This window comes from Chroicocephalus ridibundus, chromosome 14 (assembly GCF_963924245.1).
Source record: "Chroicocephalus ridibundus chromosome 14, bChrRid1.1, whole genome shotgun sequence".
In the NCBI taxonomy this organism is placed as follows: domain Eukaryota; kingdom Metazoa; phylum Chordata; class Aves; order Charadriiformes; family Laridae; genus Chroicocephalus; species Chroicocephalus ridibundus.
The window spans coordinates 8704333-8721519 of NC_086297.1; the positions used below are offsets into that span (position 1 = coordinate 8704333).

Sequence of the window (17187 nt, forward strand, 5' to 3'; positions counted from 1 at the left end):
GGGCTGGCTGAGAGGAGATGGCACAGATAACTGTCCTGTTTGGCAAGTCCCAAGCTCCAGACAGATTCTGCAATGAATTTAGTCAAACCTATGCAAGTCACGTGTTTGGGTGAGGAAATCAAGCCCGACTGCCAGAAAACTCTTTGACAGCAAGGTCCGTACAGCATGCAGCGCTGTCGAGGAATGGCAGGAACCCGGACAAGATACTTCGGTGCAGGGAATAATCCCTCTCCAGGAGGTATTTCATATACAAGACAGTCAAGAGCTCTGTTCGCAGCTGCTATTTCTCTGCAGTTGCAGTTGGGCTGGCCACGACCTAAGAGCAAGTCTGAACGTCTCTCTGGGTGAGGATCTCCACTGCAGACTCACCTATTGACCTTGTCTATGGACTCAGGGTCTGGTGGAGGGATGGAGAAGCAAGCAGAAGGTGCCTCCTGGACCACACCAGCGCTGCTCTGCACTACCCACATCTCCGGGTTGCTGTTGTCCTTCAGAGTGTACTTGTCACCTCTGGTCAGCTGCACCTGGGAAAGAGACACAAAAAAAACCCAGTGAAAGGCTTAGCATTCCAGCACTAGGCTGGTTCCTCCCACCATGGAGCCAAGATCTGGAGCAACCAAAGAAGAACCCAGTTGCCTGTCTCTTCTGAGGGTACTGCTAGTCAAACCCTCACCTCCCCAGCATCCCAGTCACAGAGGGTGTCCAAGGTGAGGGTCTGAGAGGGACGCATCCTGCGCAGTTTCAGTGGGCTGATCTCTTTGCTCCTTCTCTTCAGGTCAGCGATGCTCTTCTCTGCCTGCTTCACCACCTTCTCTTCGTTCTAGACAAAACAAGGAAGAGACCGTGTTTGTGACCAGGCTTGGATGAGAAGGAAGGCGCAGGTGCGTGTCACACTACAGTGAGTACATTGGGACCAATTGCCCATCCTTGTGTGGTCACTGCTGGGGTGGAGTCAGAAGTGTCTCCATTCTTGACCTCTCCATGTCCCCTCCTCCCCTTTTCATTATCAACGCTCTCATCAGTTTCCTTCGCTCACAGCACATCTGCCCTTGAAGGCACAGCCTGGGTTATCATTAGGTGATCCCACACTGTCATATTAAATCTTCTGGAGAAGTTTTTCTTTTCAGAAGAGGAACAGACACCTGCCAAGAGGTGGCCACATTCCAGTGTCAGAAGGTACCCAGATCCCAGCACCTCTTGGGAGTAAAATGCGTTGCATGCATGGGAAGATACCGTCTTGAAAGTGTCCCCTCCCTTTCTCCTGGGCAAACGTTCCTTCCTATCTGCATCTCGCCCCCGAGGTCAGATTTCTTTATTCCCTCCCTTGCCCTTGGCTCATGAGAGTGCCGAGGAGATGGGAGGATCTCTCCCCGCTGCTTGGATATCAGCAGCTCACCCTCTCTGCAGGCCCTCTGATCCAAGTGTCTCATGTGTAGGACAATGTGTAGCTCCTCTTCTACTCTGATGGTGACCTGGGGCCTGGCTGTGTGTCACTGATGGGGACCAGTGCCTTCCCAAGGGTCACTGCCCCACCGCAGGGACCTTCTGGGGCTACAGGGACTCAGCATCCAGAGCACAGTATTGCCGTGAGCTTGCCTGTCCCTAGCACAGAGCTGGCACGAGCTCCCCTGGTAGGGTTATTTACCCATCTCTTCCCTTTCCCTGCTGTTATTTACAGGGGAGGTTGTAACATTTGGTCTGCCCCTTAGGTCTGGCAGTGCCCCCGGCCCTGAAGACCTCACTCACCTCCAGCTGAAGCAGGAGATCTGACACCACCCCAGGGCTGTCTTTGTTAAACTTGCTGTATTTGGTGTCCAGGTCGGAGTTCATCTTCTTCAGGGAGCGGCTCACGGCCTCGGCATCGTCCTGGAACTGGAGGTGTGGGTAGAAAAACAGGCAGGGATGGGGCGACATTGCTGTTTCCAAGTCCGGTGGGGTCTCTCAGTTCCCAGTATCTCTCCCACAACCTGTCTGGGGCTCACAAGACCCTACAGACCACCCTCAGAGCATGCGCTTGGACAAGGACCCTCCATCTCCTGAGACACAGGCAAGTAATCCCAATCAATGGACGAGCAGCGGGTAATGACAGCGAGCTGACCCTCCCCTGCCCCTCTTCTCCAAGGTGGCACACTGACCGGTCCCCACAACAGGGCTGATCAGGTGAGCTGAGAGCCAATCCTTCACTGCAGCACTAAAGAACTGTATTTTGAGAGGCGTTTCCCCAAAATACCCTGACTAGGTGCGAGCAAAGGATCTCCCATCCTCGTCTGTTCCCAGAGACCAGCCTGCCCACTCCAGCCTGACCCTGCAGCCCCAATGCTCTCTTCATTGCGCTTTACCTTCTTATACGTCTCCACGCTTTTCAGTTGACTCTCCTGGCAAATGCAGAGATTCAGGAAATTCTGCCACTCGTTCTTCAAGGCTTCCTGGTGCGCCTGCGGTGGGACAGAGCACAACTCAGTGGGCTCCAGCTAGTCCTACCGCCCCCACCACCAGTCTCCTTTCCCCAGAAGTCCTAGAGATCAGAGGAAGGCTAAAGACCACTGTTGAGCAGAGGCAAAGCCATGCCCCGGCATTGCCTGACGCTGAGCCTGAGCAAGCAGACGGCTCCACAGGGACCTGGCTCACACAGAGCAGCCGCCATTTCTCAAGGGGTCTCAGTTGCGGTGGTGTGGGTGGCTGTGAGCCCACCTCAGCTTGCCGCTGCATCTGCAGGCTTGGAAATACAACTTCGGAGCTGGTTTCATCTGGGAGAAGTCATGCTGTGTCATAGCTGGAGTTTCACAGCACTATGAATGTGGCTGCATTGACCACATGTCTGAGCACCAGACCGGGAGCTGGTCCCAGCACACAGATCTTAGCCGCTGTCTTCTGAAGGGGTGAAGACCCTGGACTGCGCCCAGCCTCCCCATGGGGCTGGAGCAGGCAGAAAGGTGCTGCAGTGCAGTTGGTGAAGTGCATGAGAAAAGAGAACACAGCAGGCTCTGCAGAAAAGGTCTCTTCCAACCTGTCTCCTGGCTCTTGATCCACAAATTGTGGAAAGCGTTCTCATTCTCTTGTAGGGTTTGGGAGGAGACCCCCTTTCCCTACCTGGATAGGTTTGACAGCTGGGTGCTTTAGCTCAATCATCCTGTCCCCATCATCCTGAAGATGGTTCACAAACTCCTCTTGGCTGAGCAGCTCGTTGGACTTGAAATCCTGAAGGGGAAGAGAAACTTCATGACAGAGGGAGCACAGAGCGGTCTCCTGGGGCACCAAAGCCCACGTAGCAGAGAAAAGGCTCCCAAAGCATAGCCATCCTTGTTTGTTTGTGTTTTAAAAAAAAGAAGGGGCTGGGCAAAGCTAAAACAAATTAGACACGCTTGGGCCTCAGAAAGCATCAGGGCATTCATTCAAAGAGCATTTTCCTAAGCAATTATCCCTCTCTTCTTCCTGGTCCCAGCATGTAGCAGTCACTGGGTGGTGTACTTTGGACTTTGAGGTTGACATGACACTGAGCCCTTCCCTCCCCTCTGACCACTGAGCCCCACCAACAGCTCTGTAATATATGGTCTCACATGCCAGCTCAGGGGACAGGAGGGGACACACAGGGGCTCATCCTTAACTCCAGCATGGATCTACAACACCTCTTCCACCTCCTGTTTCTGTGCCTGGCGCTTTCAGGCTGCCCTGGGAAAGCACCAGGCTCAGGGCTGGTGGTGGATGTCTAGGAGGCTGGGATCCACCCTGCAAATCTCCTGCCCCGATGGCAGGACAGGCTGCCATCCCAAGAGCTCACCTCATACTCCCGACGTATGCTCTGGACGTCCATCATTTGGTCACTCCAGTCCTGCTTCAGGATCCTGGTCTGCTGGTCCGTCAGGTATCCCAGCTCCTTGGTGCAGCCCTGGAGGTGGTGGTACAGGCTGCCCAGGCTCTGCCCACGCCAGATGGAAGCTTTCTGCCCGTGCACACAGGGGAGAGACAGCGTTGGTGCTCAGGCTGAGGAGCCCCTTTCCCCTCCTCCTCATCCTTCTCCCCAGGACCCCGCTTGTGTTGCGCATAGAATCATAGAACAGTTTGGGTGGGAAGGGACATTTAAAGGTCATCTAGTCCAACCCCCCCGCCATGAGCAGGGACAACTTCAACTAGATCAGGTCACTCAGATCCCCCTCCAACCTGACCTTGAATGTTTCTGGGGGTGGGGCATCTATTTCTGGGGACTGGATGCCCATCTCTCTGGGCAACCTGGGCCAGGGTTTCACCACTCTCATTGCAAAAAATTTCTTCCTTATACCCAGCCTAAATCTACTCTCTTTTAGCTTAAAACCATTACCCCTTGTCCTATCACAACAGGCCCTGCTAAAAAGTTTGTCCTCATCTTTCTTATCACCCCCCTTGAAGTACTGAAAGGCTGCAACAAGGTCTCCCCGGAGCCTTCTCTTCTCCAAGGCTGAACACCCCCAACTCTCTCCGCCTGTCCTCACGGGAGAGGTGCTCCAGCCCTCTGAGCATCCGCCAGGAGATTCCCAGAGACCTTGGTAAGGCATCTGCTGCCGCTTGCCCTTATCTGATGGGGCTGCCGTTCCCTTTCCCTCCTCACAGACGGGATATGTTTGTCTAACCAGAATCTCAGGTGTGGGCTGATGCCTCGGGCAGCCTGAGAGCTGGCCCAGCTCTGCTGTATTTCTCACAAATACCATTTCTCAGCATTAACCCTTACGGGCCCAGTTAGCTAAACCCAGGACCTTCTTCCCGGCCACCTCCTTTGCTCCAGCTGCTCATTTCCTCTCTGGAACTCCTGTTAGGGACCAGTACAAGCCTCAACATTTGCAATCCTGATTTGGAAGAGCCTGTGGGCTGGGACAGGGTTTCTTGCTCCCACATCCATAGCCCTGAGCTCACGGACACACGGGCAACTCCAGATCAATGATCCACAAAGAGGAGTCGCAGATCTCACCCACAGCATTCCCCTGAGATCAGCGAGCCTGCTCTCAGTTTACACCCATTCCAAGGCAGGAAGGAAATGGGGTAAGAAAATGAGGGACACAACTTCACTGGATAAGACCAGAGGTAGCTCCTGCCGTGAGCTGGGCATCCCCTGTCTGTCAGGGAAGGTGTTACTCTTCTGTATCACCCCGTCTGTCCAGAAAACCACCGAGAAGCTTACCAGCAAGTCCTTGTACTGGCTCTTTAAATCTGCCACGTCCTGGGTTACAACACGGACAAGACCAAGGGGGGAAAAAAAAAAAGATATAGAGAAAAAAGCTGTTACTAAAACAGGTGGTAGATACCGACGAGTTGATTTATGGAAGGTGCATTAGAAACCTTGCAGGAACCACCTTCCTGGCCCCTGTATGGCTTGATCTGTCCAAGCTCAGGTCTCCCCATGCCCTCTGCAGAAGCAGGGTGGACATTCACCCTGCGGAGGAGAGGATGGGACACGCGGCCAGACAGCGAGCGGAGCCTACAGGGTCCCGAGCGGAGCAGATGGGACCAAGGAGGGGATGGAGGGTGCCTTACCCCACAGTGGAGGTTCTTGATCTGGAGGCCATAGGCTTCAATCTCCTTCTGGAGGATGTTGTGCTCAGCTATTTGCTTTTCCAGCTCTGACATGCCGGGGCCGTACTGTCCCGCGTTGACTTGTTTCTGTGCAAAAGGAGTTAGGCAGAGACTAAAGCAAAAGAATTCATTTCAGGGAAAAGCCCCAGTGAATGCTGGCAGGGTATGAAAAGATCCGGTATCTGATACCAGTCCAGGAGGAAGGGAAGGGATCTTGTTGCTGTTTACCGTGATTGCTGTTGATTGCCATTTCCCCAGCCGTACAGAGGGGCAAAGATAACCAGACCATAAAACCTTGTGGTGTACCAACCTAAGCCGAACCAGCCACGCTCCCCCACGGTGCCATGCAGTGGATGGGTGTAGCTACCACCCAACCTTCAAGGGAATCCAAGCTGACTCCAAACTGGGTACTGCACGTACCCACGATCTTGCAGCGTGAAACCCTAGGATGCAGGGCTGTGAAGTCCTTGACATCACCTTCTCCATCCTTTCATCCCACAGGAGGGCATCTCTACCTGATCCCTGTCTGGTAGCTCTTAATCTGAAGGGGTCAATCAAGAGGGTCCTCCAGAGGGTTTTAAGAGGTGGGAGGAGAGTCCTTCTCCTGTCCAGAGCAACTGAGTTACTTCCACCACCCCCAATGTCCCTGCATGATGCTGAGCACGTGATGGTGGTGGAGTCTCCATCTCTGGAGACATTCCAAACCCGCCTGGACGTGTTCCTGTGCAACCTGCTCTAAGCTGACGCAGCTCTGGCAGGGGGGTTGGACTAGATGATCTCCAGAGGTCCCTTCCAACCCTACGATTCTGTGATGGCTGGCAGAGCCCTACAGGCAATAGTGGACATTATCTGGCCTTGGAGAGTTGGGAGATACATCTAAAACTAGCTGCTGTTACCATCTTTTGGTCCAAGATCCTGGCCCAGTCTACCCTGGGCCCCACATCAGGGATGTTCAGTTGTTCGTAGAGGGCCCGGTACTCTGAACAGAGCTGCGTCACGCGGTCGTGGAGCTGCTGGATGCTGCCAAGGAGAAAAAGCAGACGTCTCTGTGTCAGTTTGCAAGGGGGAGAACCGCAGTGTGGTTTGTAGAGCCTAGATTTCACCCGTAAGACCCAGGCTGCTTTGTTGTCCCTTTGTGACGTGGCCTCCTCCAGCAATGGAGGCACTTGCCCTGGTGCTCTCCATCTCCAGGGATGTCTCAGGAATTACAACCCAAGAGAAAGTTGCAGGGAGATGAGGGCTGTCCCTTCCCAGCTAGAAAACAACTCTTCCCTCCTGATTTCCACCTAGAAGGGCTGGAGAGCGAAGGGAAGCAAAACACCAGAGGCCAACTCTTCTCCCATTTGAACAGCCAATTTTGCTTGCCTGAACAGAAGGCATTCACTTTGGGAAAGGCGGAGGAAAAGGGGATTTGACCTGGGAATGGGGCCACATTTTAGCTCTGCATTTTTCTGGTACCTTTTACAAGAGCTCCCAAATAAGACGGGGAACTCTTGGATGATCACTCTGGCAGCCACCCTGCACACCACTACGTTTACCATATATTGGCAGAAGACCTGATTTTAAGGCTAGAGTGTATGGGAAGAAGGGTGAAACACTACTTCTCACGGCAACGACTGGAGATCAGCCTATATCCTAGGAGGGTTCCCAATCGCTCAGTGCCCCCATCACATCAGTCCCCCCAGCTGGACTTACTCTTTCTCTATCTCAGGAGCCTGAGGGTGTTTCAGCCGCTTGGCACGGTCTACGTCCAGAAAAAGGTCCTTCAGCAGGGTCTCCGCTTCCTTCAGGTTCCTGGCATTCTCCTGCTGGAACTCAAAGGGCTTGTTCTTCCCATGATTGCTGGCATCCTGGAGACCAGGGAAGACAGAGAAAAAAGCCTGGTTGGACCACGCAGATCTCACAACATTCCTTGGCCAAGGCAATGGATCTGGATGCTCAACACACCAACCACAGATGGAACCCTGGTGGCCAGGGTGCTGCTGGGGAGTGTTTGCCCAGCCAAGCTGCCAGCTTCAGCATCTCTCCCACCCAGGGCACCCGTGTGGGTCGGGCTGGCTGCCCGCCTCTGGGGTTGCTGGGAGGCACAGGTCTGCGCTGCTGTAGGTGAGACAGCTTTGGCTGTGGGAAGCATGAGGCACTGAGCAGAAGGCACGGAGGCTAGAATTTGAGAGGCCCCAGTATACAGCCCCAGGGGCTGGGAGGCTCTGCAGGGCGCTCTGTTCCTCCCCAGCCTCGAGTCAGCCCCCGAACCTGCACCAGCAAGTTGACGCACAGAGCAGACACCTGACCTGTTATCCCAGACACTGCATTTCTAGGCAAAGCCGTTCCCCTTCCCACCCACCTGCATTTCAAGGCAAAGCCTTTCCCCTTCCCACCACCCTCCGCCACAACTCACCTCCTTGAGCCTGGACTGTGTCTCCAGGATGTCCTTCTCCACCTGGTCGGCATTTGTCTGCATGCGGGAGATGAGTACGGCCAGCTCATTTGTTGAGGACCTGAGAGAGGGAGCAGAAAAGCAGATGGGTGGGTGAAGGCAATTCTCACTCTCTTCATCACCTCCCAGGACCTGACACAGGTGTGGCTCTTCAGGCCTTTCCCCCATGTTCTCCTTGTCTCCAAAGAAAGTCTAAGCTGTGACCGAGGGCATGGATGGATACAAGCGGTCGGTGCCTGGCTGTTGCCTTCAGCCAACTGAAGGTAAGAGGTGGTGTGTTCAGAGCGAGCAGGCAGTGGCTTTTTGCACACCACGCGGCTCATCTGCGCAACTCCTCACCGCAGGACACTGCGGATGCTCCAAAGTTCGTGTGGATTCAAAAAGCAGTGGAGAAACCACACACACACACACCCCCCCAAAAAAAACCCCAAAACAACAAAAAAAAACCCAAGCCAACCCCTCCCCAAAAAAACCCAAACAAACAAAACCCAATCAAAAAAAATTGCCGTAGGGCTCACAAATGCACCAACACCAACTTCAGGAAGACCTGAAGCCACAGACGGCTGGAGGCCAGGAGAGGACCCTGCAGAGGCAGCACAACATGCTTGCCCTGTTTGGAGGAGCTTCCCTGGGTGTCTGCCCTCGGCTGCTGGTAGAGGTGGGTGAGATGGTCCTTCAGCCTGACCCAGAACTGCCATCCTGTGGTCTTCCTTCATGCAAAGCGCTCTGCAGGTCAGCCCATTTTGATGCTGGAGAGGCCAGTGCCACCCCAGGACCAGGCTGCAGTGGACAAGGACTTGCTACGCAGCCTACAAGCCCCTCTGGGCACTGTGTAGGCTGTTGCAGTCACGCTGCTTTCAGGGCTTGGGGACAAATTCCCCAAGCCCATAGCACAACTACCAGCCCTCCTCACCGCAGTGAAGATTCACTGAAGGTCCCCATCAGACCATTTCTTATTGTCTCTCACCCCGGTGCCGTCACACAACCGATGGTACCATCACAGCACCTATTCCATCACTGCTATCGTGAATGAGTGCCGAGAGCCCTGCTGAAACAGCTGCACCCAGAGCCCGCAGCAAGGCACGGGATGGTTCCCAAAGCTCCCTGCGGACAAGGAAGCACAAACCTTGGTGCCACCTTTGTCCTCACGTCCTGTTGTTTCTAATAGCATCTGCCCTTGAGGAGAGTGCCGGCCCTACCCTCCAGGCAGGGAGAGCGCAGTGCTGCCAGGATGTGGGCAAGCAGAGGTGGGAGGGTGTGGGTCGATAGCATCATCCAGGGACTCGAGCCCTTGGATGACGGTGGGTGGAACAAAGTTCAGCAGAGGCTCAGCTCGGTTACGTGCTGACTCTGGGGTCTGAGACCAGACGGAAAGAGTTTGAGCAGCAACAATGGGACGTTGCACAGGGGTCAGGCAGTACAACCTCCTCTGTGCCTTTGGTGGGGGAGGAAGGTAGGAGAAAGGTGATATCCTGCAGCAGAGCCATCCACATCTGCCCTCCAGCCACGTGGTTTCCTTCCTAGCCCCTGAATCCAGCAGAGGACCAGGGGAAGCGGTTCCCTTAATGGCTCTGTCATTGCGTCAGCTCCTCATCATGGCTCCAGCTATTCAGCGTTTCATACCAAAGGCTAGAGCAGATGCTGGAGTGTTCATATATTACTGCCCCAAGTGACTGTTCAGTGCCACTGAGTGTTACAGTCACCCCAACCCAGGCTCTTGGATGCCACAGATGGGCTGAGCTGGCTTGAAACGTGGGCTCCATGCTGACCACGGCTGAGCCCACGTAGCTCCAGAGGCGCAGCCCCAGCGCTCCTGCTCACAGCATCCTCCTGTCCCCTTTCTCCGACTCCTCCCTTAGTTTGGATTTCCCAAGAGGGTGGCGTGAGCCTGCGATGCAGCAGCTCCCAGCTCCCTCGGGGGCTTTGTGTTGGCAGCGTCTCCTGGCCATGCCTCAGCTTCCCTGCTGCAAAACGCACGTCAGCGAAGTCAACGGGGGACTGCTGCGCTCTGGCAGTGCCCTCTTCTACAGGGTCTCAGTCCGGGGATCACGGAGCCAAAGAGCCCAAGCAGGTCATTCATCATCATCATCAAAGCATCACTGTCTCCTACAACCTGTGTCTTATACCCTGTTAAACATCCCTCCTACCCGATCTGTGCCCCATGGATGCTTTTTCTGTGGTAAACTGCAGAGCTCAGGGGGACAAAGGGTGGCCCCAGGTCCCAGCACAACAGGGTGGGTGGGAGCAGCGCAGAGCCAGGACTCGGTCGCCGTGAACCTGAGTGTGCACAGCAGACTGGAAGCCCCAGGAGGTTCCCCCCCTCCCCAGGTGGTTACACAATCTCCCACTCATCTTCGACACGCCTGGAATGAGGTGGTGTCCCATGAGCAAATACTTGAGCACCACCCAAATTTCCTGCCTGGTCTCTCTGCGCAGGGAGGAGAGAGTGAGTCACGGGCTGGCCACCATCCCAGGGGATGGACGCCTCTCCCCATGCGCCAGGGGAGCCCGTCCGCCCCGAGAGGTCTGAATTCTGCTCCTGCCTGGGAAGTTCATGAATGGGGTGTCCAGTTTGAGCCCTGTTGTGATGTGACCACAGATACCTCTGTGCAGCTCCAAGAAGGGAGAAGTGAGGATCCGTCCTTCCCAGGGAGGGTAGATAGATTGCAAATAAAATTCTCCTTATTCCTCATGGCACCCCCTTCCTGGCTAAAGGAAAGACTGGGACACCCCATCTCTTGGTTCACAAGGCTGGACACATGAATCAGCTCTGTTTAGGCTGAGCCACAACAAAACCATGGGCTGAAAAGACCTCAACAACCTCCCGGTGACAGGGGCTCAGCCTTGCCCGTCCCCAGCCTGTGCTGCCTCTGCACTGCACGGGGCGCCCAAGGTTAGAAACGAGGATGCTGTTGCAAACAACCTGATCTTCAGCGAAGAAGTGATGCTTCCTGGGGAGCACCATCTCAGGACCAGAGGGGGTCTCCCCTGTGTGTCCTGTAGAGGAGAGCCAGGAGGTCTCCATGCCGGCCAAGGGAGGGAGCCTGGGCAGAGGAGGAGACTGAGACCCTGTAGCCAGCAGCCGGGCTGAGGAGCACTGAAGCCAGATGGGGGATGTCCTGGGAGGAGAGGGATGGCTACACATTGTCCTGGGCACCAGAGTAAGGCCTGGGGCACAACAGAGAAGCCATCTGTCCTCAGCCGAGCCTCCCACCCTCACCTCGCTCCTCAGTTGAGGTGGGAGCAATGCTGAGGAACCCGCTTAGTCCATACACGCTTAAAGAAGTGCCCAAACCACCACAGACCCTCCACGGACCATACCGAGAGGAGTGCGAGCCTCTCCTGTCCATGCCAACCCCCGTCCACGCAGCCTGAGGTGACACAGAGGCATCACTGTCCTTCCTCGGGGCTGTCCCTCCTGCCCCATCCCTGCTGCCCCCGGGAGAAGCGTCACTCAAGGAGAGCTGAGCAGACCGGGGCCCCATGTTTCACGGTGAAGATGCTGATACTTGGGCTGCAGAGAGGCAGCCAGGCATCGGAGGGGGTGTGAGGAGCTGCAAGCTCGCCCGTGCTCATGTCGGGCATCCCATGGAGGGGCTCGGGTCCGACCCTACTCATGGTGCATGCGTTACAGCTGCAGCCCCAAGCCGGCCGAGGTGGCAGGCAGAGCTCCTCCCGCTCCTCCTCCTCAAGAGCCAGGGCAGGCCTCCTCCCTAGGGCCATCTCATGCCTAGAAGAGGCAGAGCACTATTATTATCATTATTAATTGGTTCATTTCTCATACCACTTTCTGCCTCCTAGACAGTCCAACTGCACACAAGGGCTGGCGTCTCTCAGCAGGAGCAGGACTGTCCCCTGCTCCTGGTCACCCCTGCCAGAGCACGTTTGGGCAGGACCACAGCACCCACTCCCTTCAGTCGCCCACCCTCCCTGTCCCTGCCTTCCAGGGGACTTTTTCTTCATGGCCGCAAGGGAGACCCCAAAGCTGGGTCTGTTCTCCCCGACACGCAGAAGTCCTCACATGCTCTGACCTGCCAGCCTGAGACACTCACTGCATGCCACCAACAATCGCCCACCCGTGCTGGGTTAGTCCCCTGAGCCTGTGCTTGTCCCCCCGAGGACCACGCTGCTCTAGACTGATTGGGGAGAAACAGGGGGAGGCGGTGGCAGAAGCAGCAATCCCAGGAGATGGTTAAACCAGGAGATGACTTGCCATCCACCTCCAAAACCACCCACGGCCTCTGTCAAGATCGCACCTGGGCAGCCAGTCCAGCCAGATCCGATTCAATTCCACCTTCCCGTGAGTTTTCCCTTTCTGCCACGCCGTCTGCCTCCTCCTAGAGCAGGGCACAGCCAGGATGTTCCTTGGGGACAAACCTGCACTTATTACCACCTCCCTGGGATGGATCCACCGAGCGCAGACCTGGGTGGTGGGATGCTCAACACCATGGTCCCAAGGACTAAGATGAGGTACCTTCTCTAGCGGTCCGTGCCAGGAGCGGCACCCACTAAGTGGGAACCCCCGGAGTCAGGGAACCTCTACTGCTGTTGATGTTCTGGCCTCAGGGTCACCAGGAACAGCTATGGGCCATCAACATGTTCTTGGGGCCAACCTTCATTTTCTCAGCTAATATGGGAGCTGACCAAGCCCCGGGCCACGGCCAAACCAATTAGCCTTTGTCTGATGGTTGGTGTCTCCTAAAACAAGCACAACTAGCTCAGTAATTGCCCTGCTTCTGGCTCCAGCCTCCATCCTGCACAGGAAAGAGGTGTGAGGTCTCACCGGGATGAGATTCCAGTTATCCCGAGAGGCTCACGCTGGGGGAGAACCTGGCCCAAACCCTCCTGCGGCACCACGGGGGCTGCAGCAGCTGTCCCAGGAAGCCTCACGTGAAATCCCCAGCCTGGGTTTGGAAGCCAGCATGCACCACAGGCTGGGGAGGAGGATAGATTGCATTAGCAAGACTAAAAACAGAGACAAAAAGCCAGCTAAAACCAGCTAAACTAAGTATAAAAGGCTCTGGGGCTTCTGGGGAAGCGTCTCACCGCAGTCAGGTCCCAACAAAAGCTTGATGTTCAGAGAAGCCCCAAATCTGCCTTCGTGATGAGTTTGTGAGTGCTCAGCTCCACTGAGGCAGTTTCCTATGGCGGGGCAGGGGACCAGCTCCCGACATCCGCACGGGGAAGGAAGCCTCAGCGGGGATCCCCTCTCTCCCCAGGTCCTGCTGCCCTACCCAGCAGCACCGGGCCACCACCCTCCTCACAGGCTGTTTGCAGACGTTGGGTTTGGCCCCCATAAACGGCGCGGTTGGGTGCCAGCACCCTGCTATGTCCACCCGGGCGTCTGACACACGCCAGCCCGGGCTGCTGCCCTGGGTGGTCCCGAGGGATGGGGCCAGCACCCCCTTCTCTCCCTTGTCCTCAGGGACAGGGATTCCTGCAGAATCGGCCCACTAACGCTAGGAGATGCAAAATTGCTGAGGAAGGTGGAAAATAGCCCTGAGTTGGCAACTGCAGCTGAAGGGAGGGACCAGCGCTCTCTCTGCAGGAGCACCCCCTCCCAGGGGACACCCTGCTCCCAGGGAAACATCCTGGTCCCATCACACATCTCGCTCCCCAAAACTTAGGGAATCTCTTCAGAGGGGACATGGCTGTCAGCTCCTTTTGGTGCTGCCTCAGACGGGCCTGAAAGAGGCAACCTCAGCTATCCCACCTGCTGAGACCCAGCCTGTCACCAGGACGGACTAGAGCAGTCACCAGCAAACCCACTCCTCACCCATCTCCACCACTTGAGCATCCCTCTCCAGGGATCCCAGATCCCAGGGCAGCATCGCACCAACCTCACACAACCAGCGAGTCCGGGGGATCCCAAATCCAGGCTGGTGTCCGCTTCGCCATCCAGCAGAGCCTGCTCCACCCAAGCAAAGAGGCCACGTCTGTTCTCCCTACTCCTACCTGCCCAAAAGGGGCTTCTCACCTCCCTGCTCAATTAACACAGCTCCGAGCACATCGTGGGGCACTGCACGTCCCGGGAGCAGCACGGATACTTCTGGGCTGGAGCACAAAGCCCACCAAAGACAAGGACAACAGCTGGGGCAGCATGTTTTGGCAGCAGCTCCCTGCGAGCCCCAACTTTCTGGCTGCTCCACAAAGACTTTCTTAGGAGACATCGAGCGTTCTTCCCACGTCTTCCCCCAGGGTCCGCAGGACAGCTTAGAGAGAGGAGAGGAGTCGCACTTACTTGCTAGGCTTGACAGGGGAACCTCTGCTGGGGGAACTTCTGCTTGGGGAGCCTTTGCCCACCCCCTTGAACATGTTGGTGAGGTCCTAGCTGGTCTCCCGGAGTCTGCGAAGCCGTCGTGGGCGCTGGCTCTCTGCTGCGGTCTGTGGGGATGGAATGACAAGACTCAGGGAGGGAAGGACGGCGGCGCGCTAAAGAGCAGTTTCTGGGAGGCTCCTCCCCACGCGCAGGTGAGCAGCAGCGATGGAGGCATATATGAAAAAATGACTCGAAAAACCAGTTTAGGGTGGAAAGAGCAGAGCCCCAGCGGGAGAACGGGAGACCTCGCCCTGGCTTGGAGAGCGTCTTGGCACACACAGCCAGAACCGTGCAGCAGTTTCCCAGCAGAGGGGCAGAGAGCACGGCCTCTGTGGGGAGGAAAAGTCTGCAAAGGTGACTTCGAGGGAGTGCACAGCCACTACTGAAACACATTTTAAAGCATCTTCTTGCATTAGCTGCTTAAAAAGTGAGAGAAGCAGCAGAAGCCCTACGGACGAAGCCAACCAAGATGTTTCCAAGGCAGCAGCAACAGTTTGGGAACTACCAGTTTGCAGAACACGATGTTATTATGCAGTTCAGTAAACTTTTGGCCCAGACTCAGCACAAGGTGGCCCCGGCTCCTGGCAAAACACCGAGGGCTCATGGCAGAACTAAGGTCAGCAGCTCCAGCGCAGCATCACAGGAGCCTCAACCCGCGGGATTCAGGCTCTGGGACAAACTTGGGTACCAAAGCCCCAAAGACCTGCGTCTAAGGCTCTACCCAGACACTGTCTACACAAGACCTTAGAGCAGGCTTTGCCTCTGGGCAGCTCTTTCCCCTGTGGAGCAAAGGTTCAGAGTCCCAACTGGTTTCCAGTACAACTGGTTTCCAGTACAGCCCAACAGCACCCGGGCATCTCCGTGGCTCCTAGGGGATGCCCGTCCAGGTTGTGCTGCTCGGTGGGGCTGCCCAGCCCCACAGCTCTCCGAAACCACAGCCGTCTACATCCTCTGGGTGGCAGATAAAGCAAAGTTCAAAGTTTCCCACAAACCGGGAACCCTGTGTTTCCAGCTGCTCCAGCACGGATCCCGCAGCCACACGGGATCCTTATCCGGTGCAGGAGCAGGGAGGGAGGGCAGAGGATGGAAGAGGAAGCGGACAGGAGTGGATGGGGACCACAGCCCCCACGTAAGCACCAGCCACCCGTGATGTCAACACAGGTTTGTGGCTGCTCTTCCCCAATTCATGTGGCCCAAGGACAACCCAGGCAAAGGCCTAGGGTCCATCATCACTTCCTGGGTGACCTCCTTGTCCTCTTTAAATTGGCACAAAAGAAATCACGTCTCAGGAGAGAGGGAAAGACACGTGTGGGACAAGGCTCTTTTGCAAGGGACTTGATTTCTGCTATGGTTTTGCTCTCCTACAAGCTGCAAAGCCCTACCTTTTCATGGTGGAATCATAGCTTGGGCCCTGCTTCTCACGCCAAGATCTTAGAAGCATGAAGAAAGGAGGTCCCCCCAGCTCAAAGCACTGGGAGGTGGCTGGTGTGGACCTTAGGAGGAGGGGTGACCTCTCCTCCAAGGGGGTTGGAGTTAACAGAGACCTGCTTCAGGGCCTGGCTTCGCTGTGTGGAGGTCTACAGAGGCGATGGAAAGCGGTTGCTGAGAGATCACCCTTTTGCCATTAACATCCAGCTGGCCAATGGCAGCCACGAAGCTCTTTGAGATGGTCTTTGACCGAGTCTGGGGGGTCCCAGGGAGGAGGAACCTGTAGCCCACAGGACCAGACCCTGCTGCATTTACATTCAAAGGCTTAAAGCAAGATGAAGCCTGGCCAGGGACAACAGTTGAGAGCGTTTAAGGCCAAGCAGACCTCAGTTTGTAGCCAGGCAAAGCAGGAGCACACCGGAGCCCGTGGCTGCACGGGACAAGCTGTTCTCTGCAGGGCTCTTTGCACGAGCCGGGAGGGGATCAGTACCCTGCGAATTCTGAAGAAACTCAGTTGAACAAGATGGACTGCCTGTAATCCCCGGGAAGACAGCGTGCTCGCACGCGGAGGAAGTTCTAAGAATTAGCACAAAAAGCAAACCAGGCACATAGCAACACCCCCCCCCCTTCCCGCACAGCCTGCTTCCCCAGCCATCCATCACCCGCAGCCTCCAGCCGAGGGCTGCAGCTCCTCACCCGGAAAGCTTCAAAACAGCACCTTCCTCTCCTCTCTTTAACAAGAGGTGTGATCCTTCCCCCGGCCAAGTCTCCAGCTGGCAAGGATCCCTTGGAAAGACAGAGCAATTTTTAAAAGCTAATACTCTTTGATCTCGCCCCTGTGCACACACAGACTCACGCTCTGGCAGGCAGCGGCGTCCTCCGTGCCGCACGCAGCCGGGACAGATAAACACGGGGCTAATCTCAGGGCTGATGGGAGAAGCGGCAGCGCCTTTGGCAGAGGAGCACCCGTCGCTCGCAGACACCAGCGGGAGAGCCGGGCCAGATCCTGCCGGGTTTGGAGTCCTGGTCCAGGAGCGATGCTGAGCATCCAGCCTGATGTCTTCCCCTTTGCTGCCTGCTCACCTGCCAGAGCAAAGCCCCACGGGGTCTGTCACCAGCCCAGCCCCAGGAAACAAGAGTGGCTGGGGAAAGCCATAGGCAGAGCCAAGGATGGCTCTGGGTTGTGGGTCTTGCCAGCCCAGTGCCTCTGCCACCACATCCAGCCCAGAACCAGTTCCTGCTGCAGGCCAACGCCTGCTGCGAGGGGAGGGATGCTCTCCCTGCCCCCAGCCCAGCCTCCCCCACGCTGCGACGGCCACCCCGACCTGCGCAGGTGAAGGGGACGTCGCTGCAAGAATCCTCAGGGGAACGCTTGGGACGGGCACTGTTTGCTTCAGCCCAGCTCACTTCCAGATCCTCCGCGGGTTCTGTTCAGACCAGCCCCAGTCGTGCCAGGGCAGAG

The 17187-nt window shown here is 56.2% G+C and overlaps 1 protein-coding gene across 2 annotated transcripts in view; it reads right to left on the reverse strand.

The window, feature by feature from the left end:
- EVPL (envoplakin) overlaps positions 1–17187 on the reverse strand; it is a 35810-nt gene that overhangs the window by 13136 nt on the left and 5487 nt on the right. The window contains exons 2-13 of one of the 2 annotated variants that reach the window (XM_063352468.1): positions 14220–14362; positions 7940–8039; positions 7237–7391; positions 6438–6561; positions 5503–5628; positions 5150–5188; positions 3779–3940; positions 3091–3198; positions 2340–2435; positions 1747–1872; positions 674–820; positions 370–524 (exon numbers count right to left, since the gene is read on the reverse strand). In XM_063352468.1, coding sequence (XP_063208538.1) covers positions 370–524; positions 674–820; positions 1747–1872; positions 2340–2435; positions 3091–3198; positions 3779–3940; positions 5150–5188; positions 5503–5628; positions 6438–6561; positions 7237–7391; positions 7940–8039; positions 14220–14293 — 1412 coding nt within the window. In that variant the 5' untranslated portion in view covers positions 14294–14362. Of the gene's footprint in view, positions 1–369; positions 525–673; positions 821–1746; positions 1873–2339; positions 2436–3090; positions 3199–3778; positions 3941–5149; positions 5189–5502; positions 5629–6437; positions 6562–7236; positions 7392–7939; positions 8040–14219; positions 14587–17187 lie in introns of those variants that run through there. The other variant, XM_063352469.1, reaches the window with a different exon arrangement.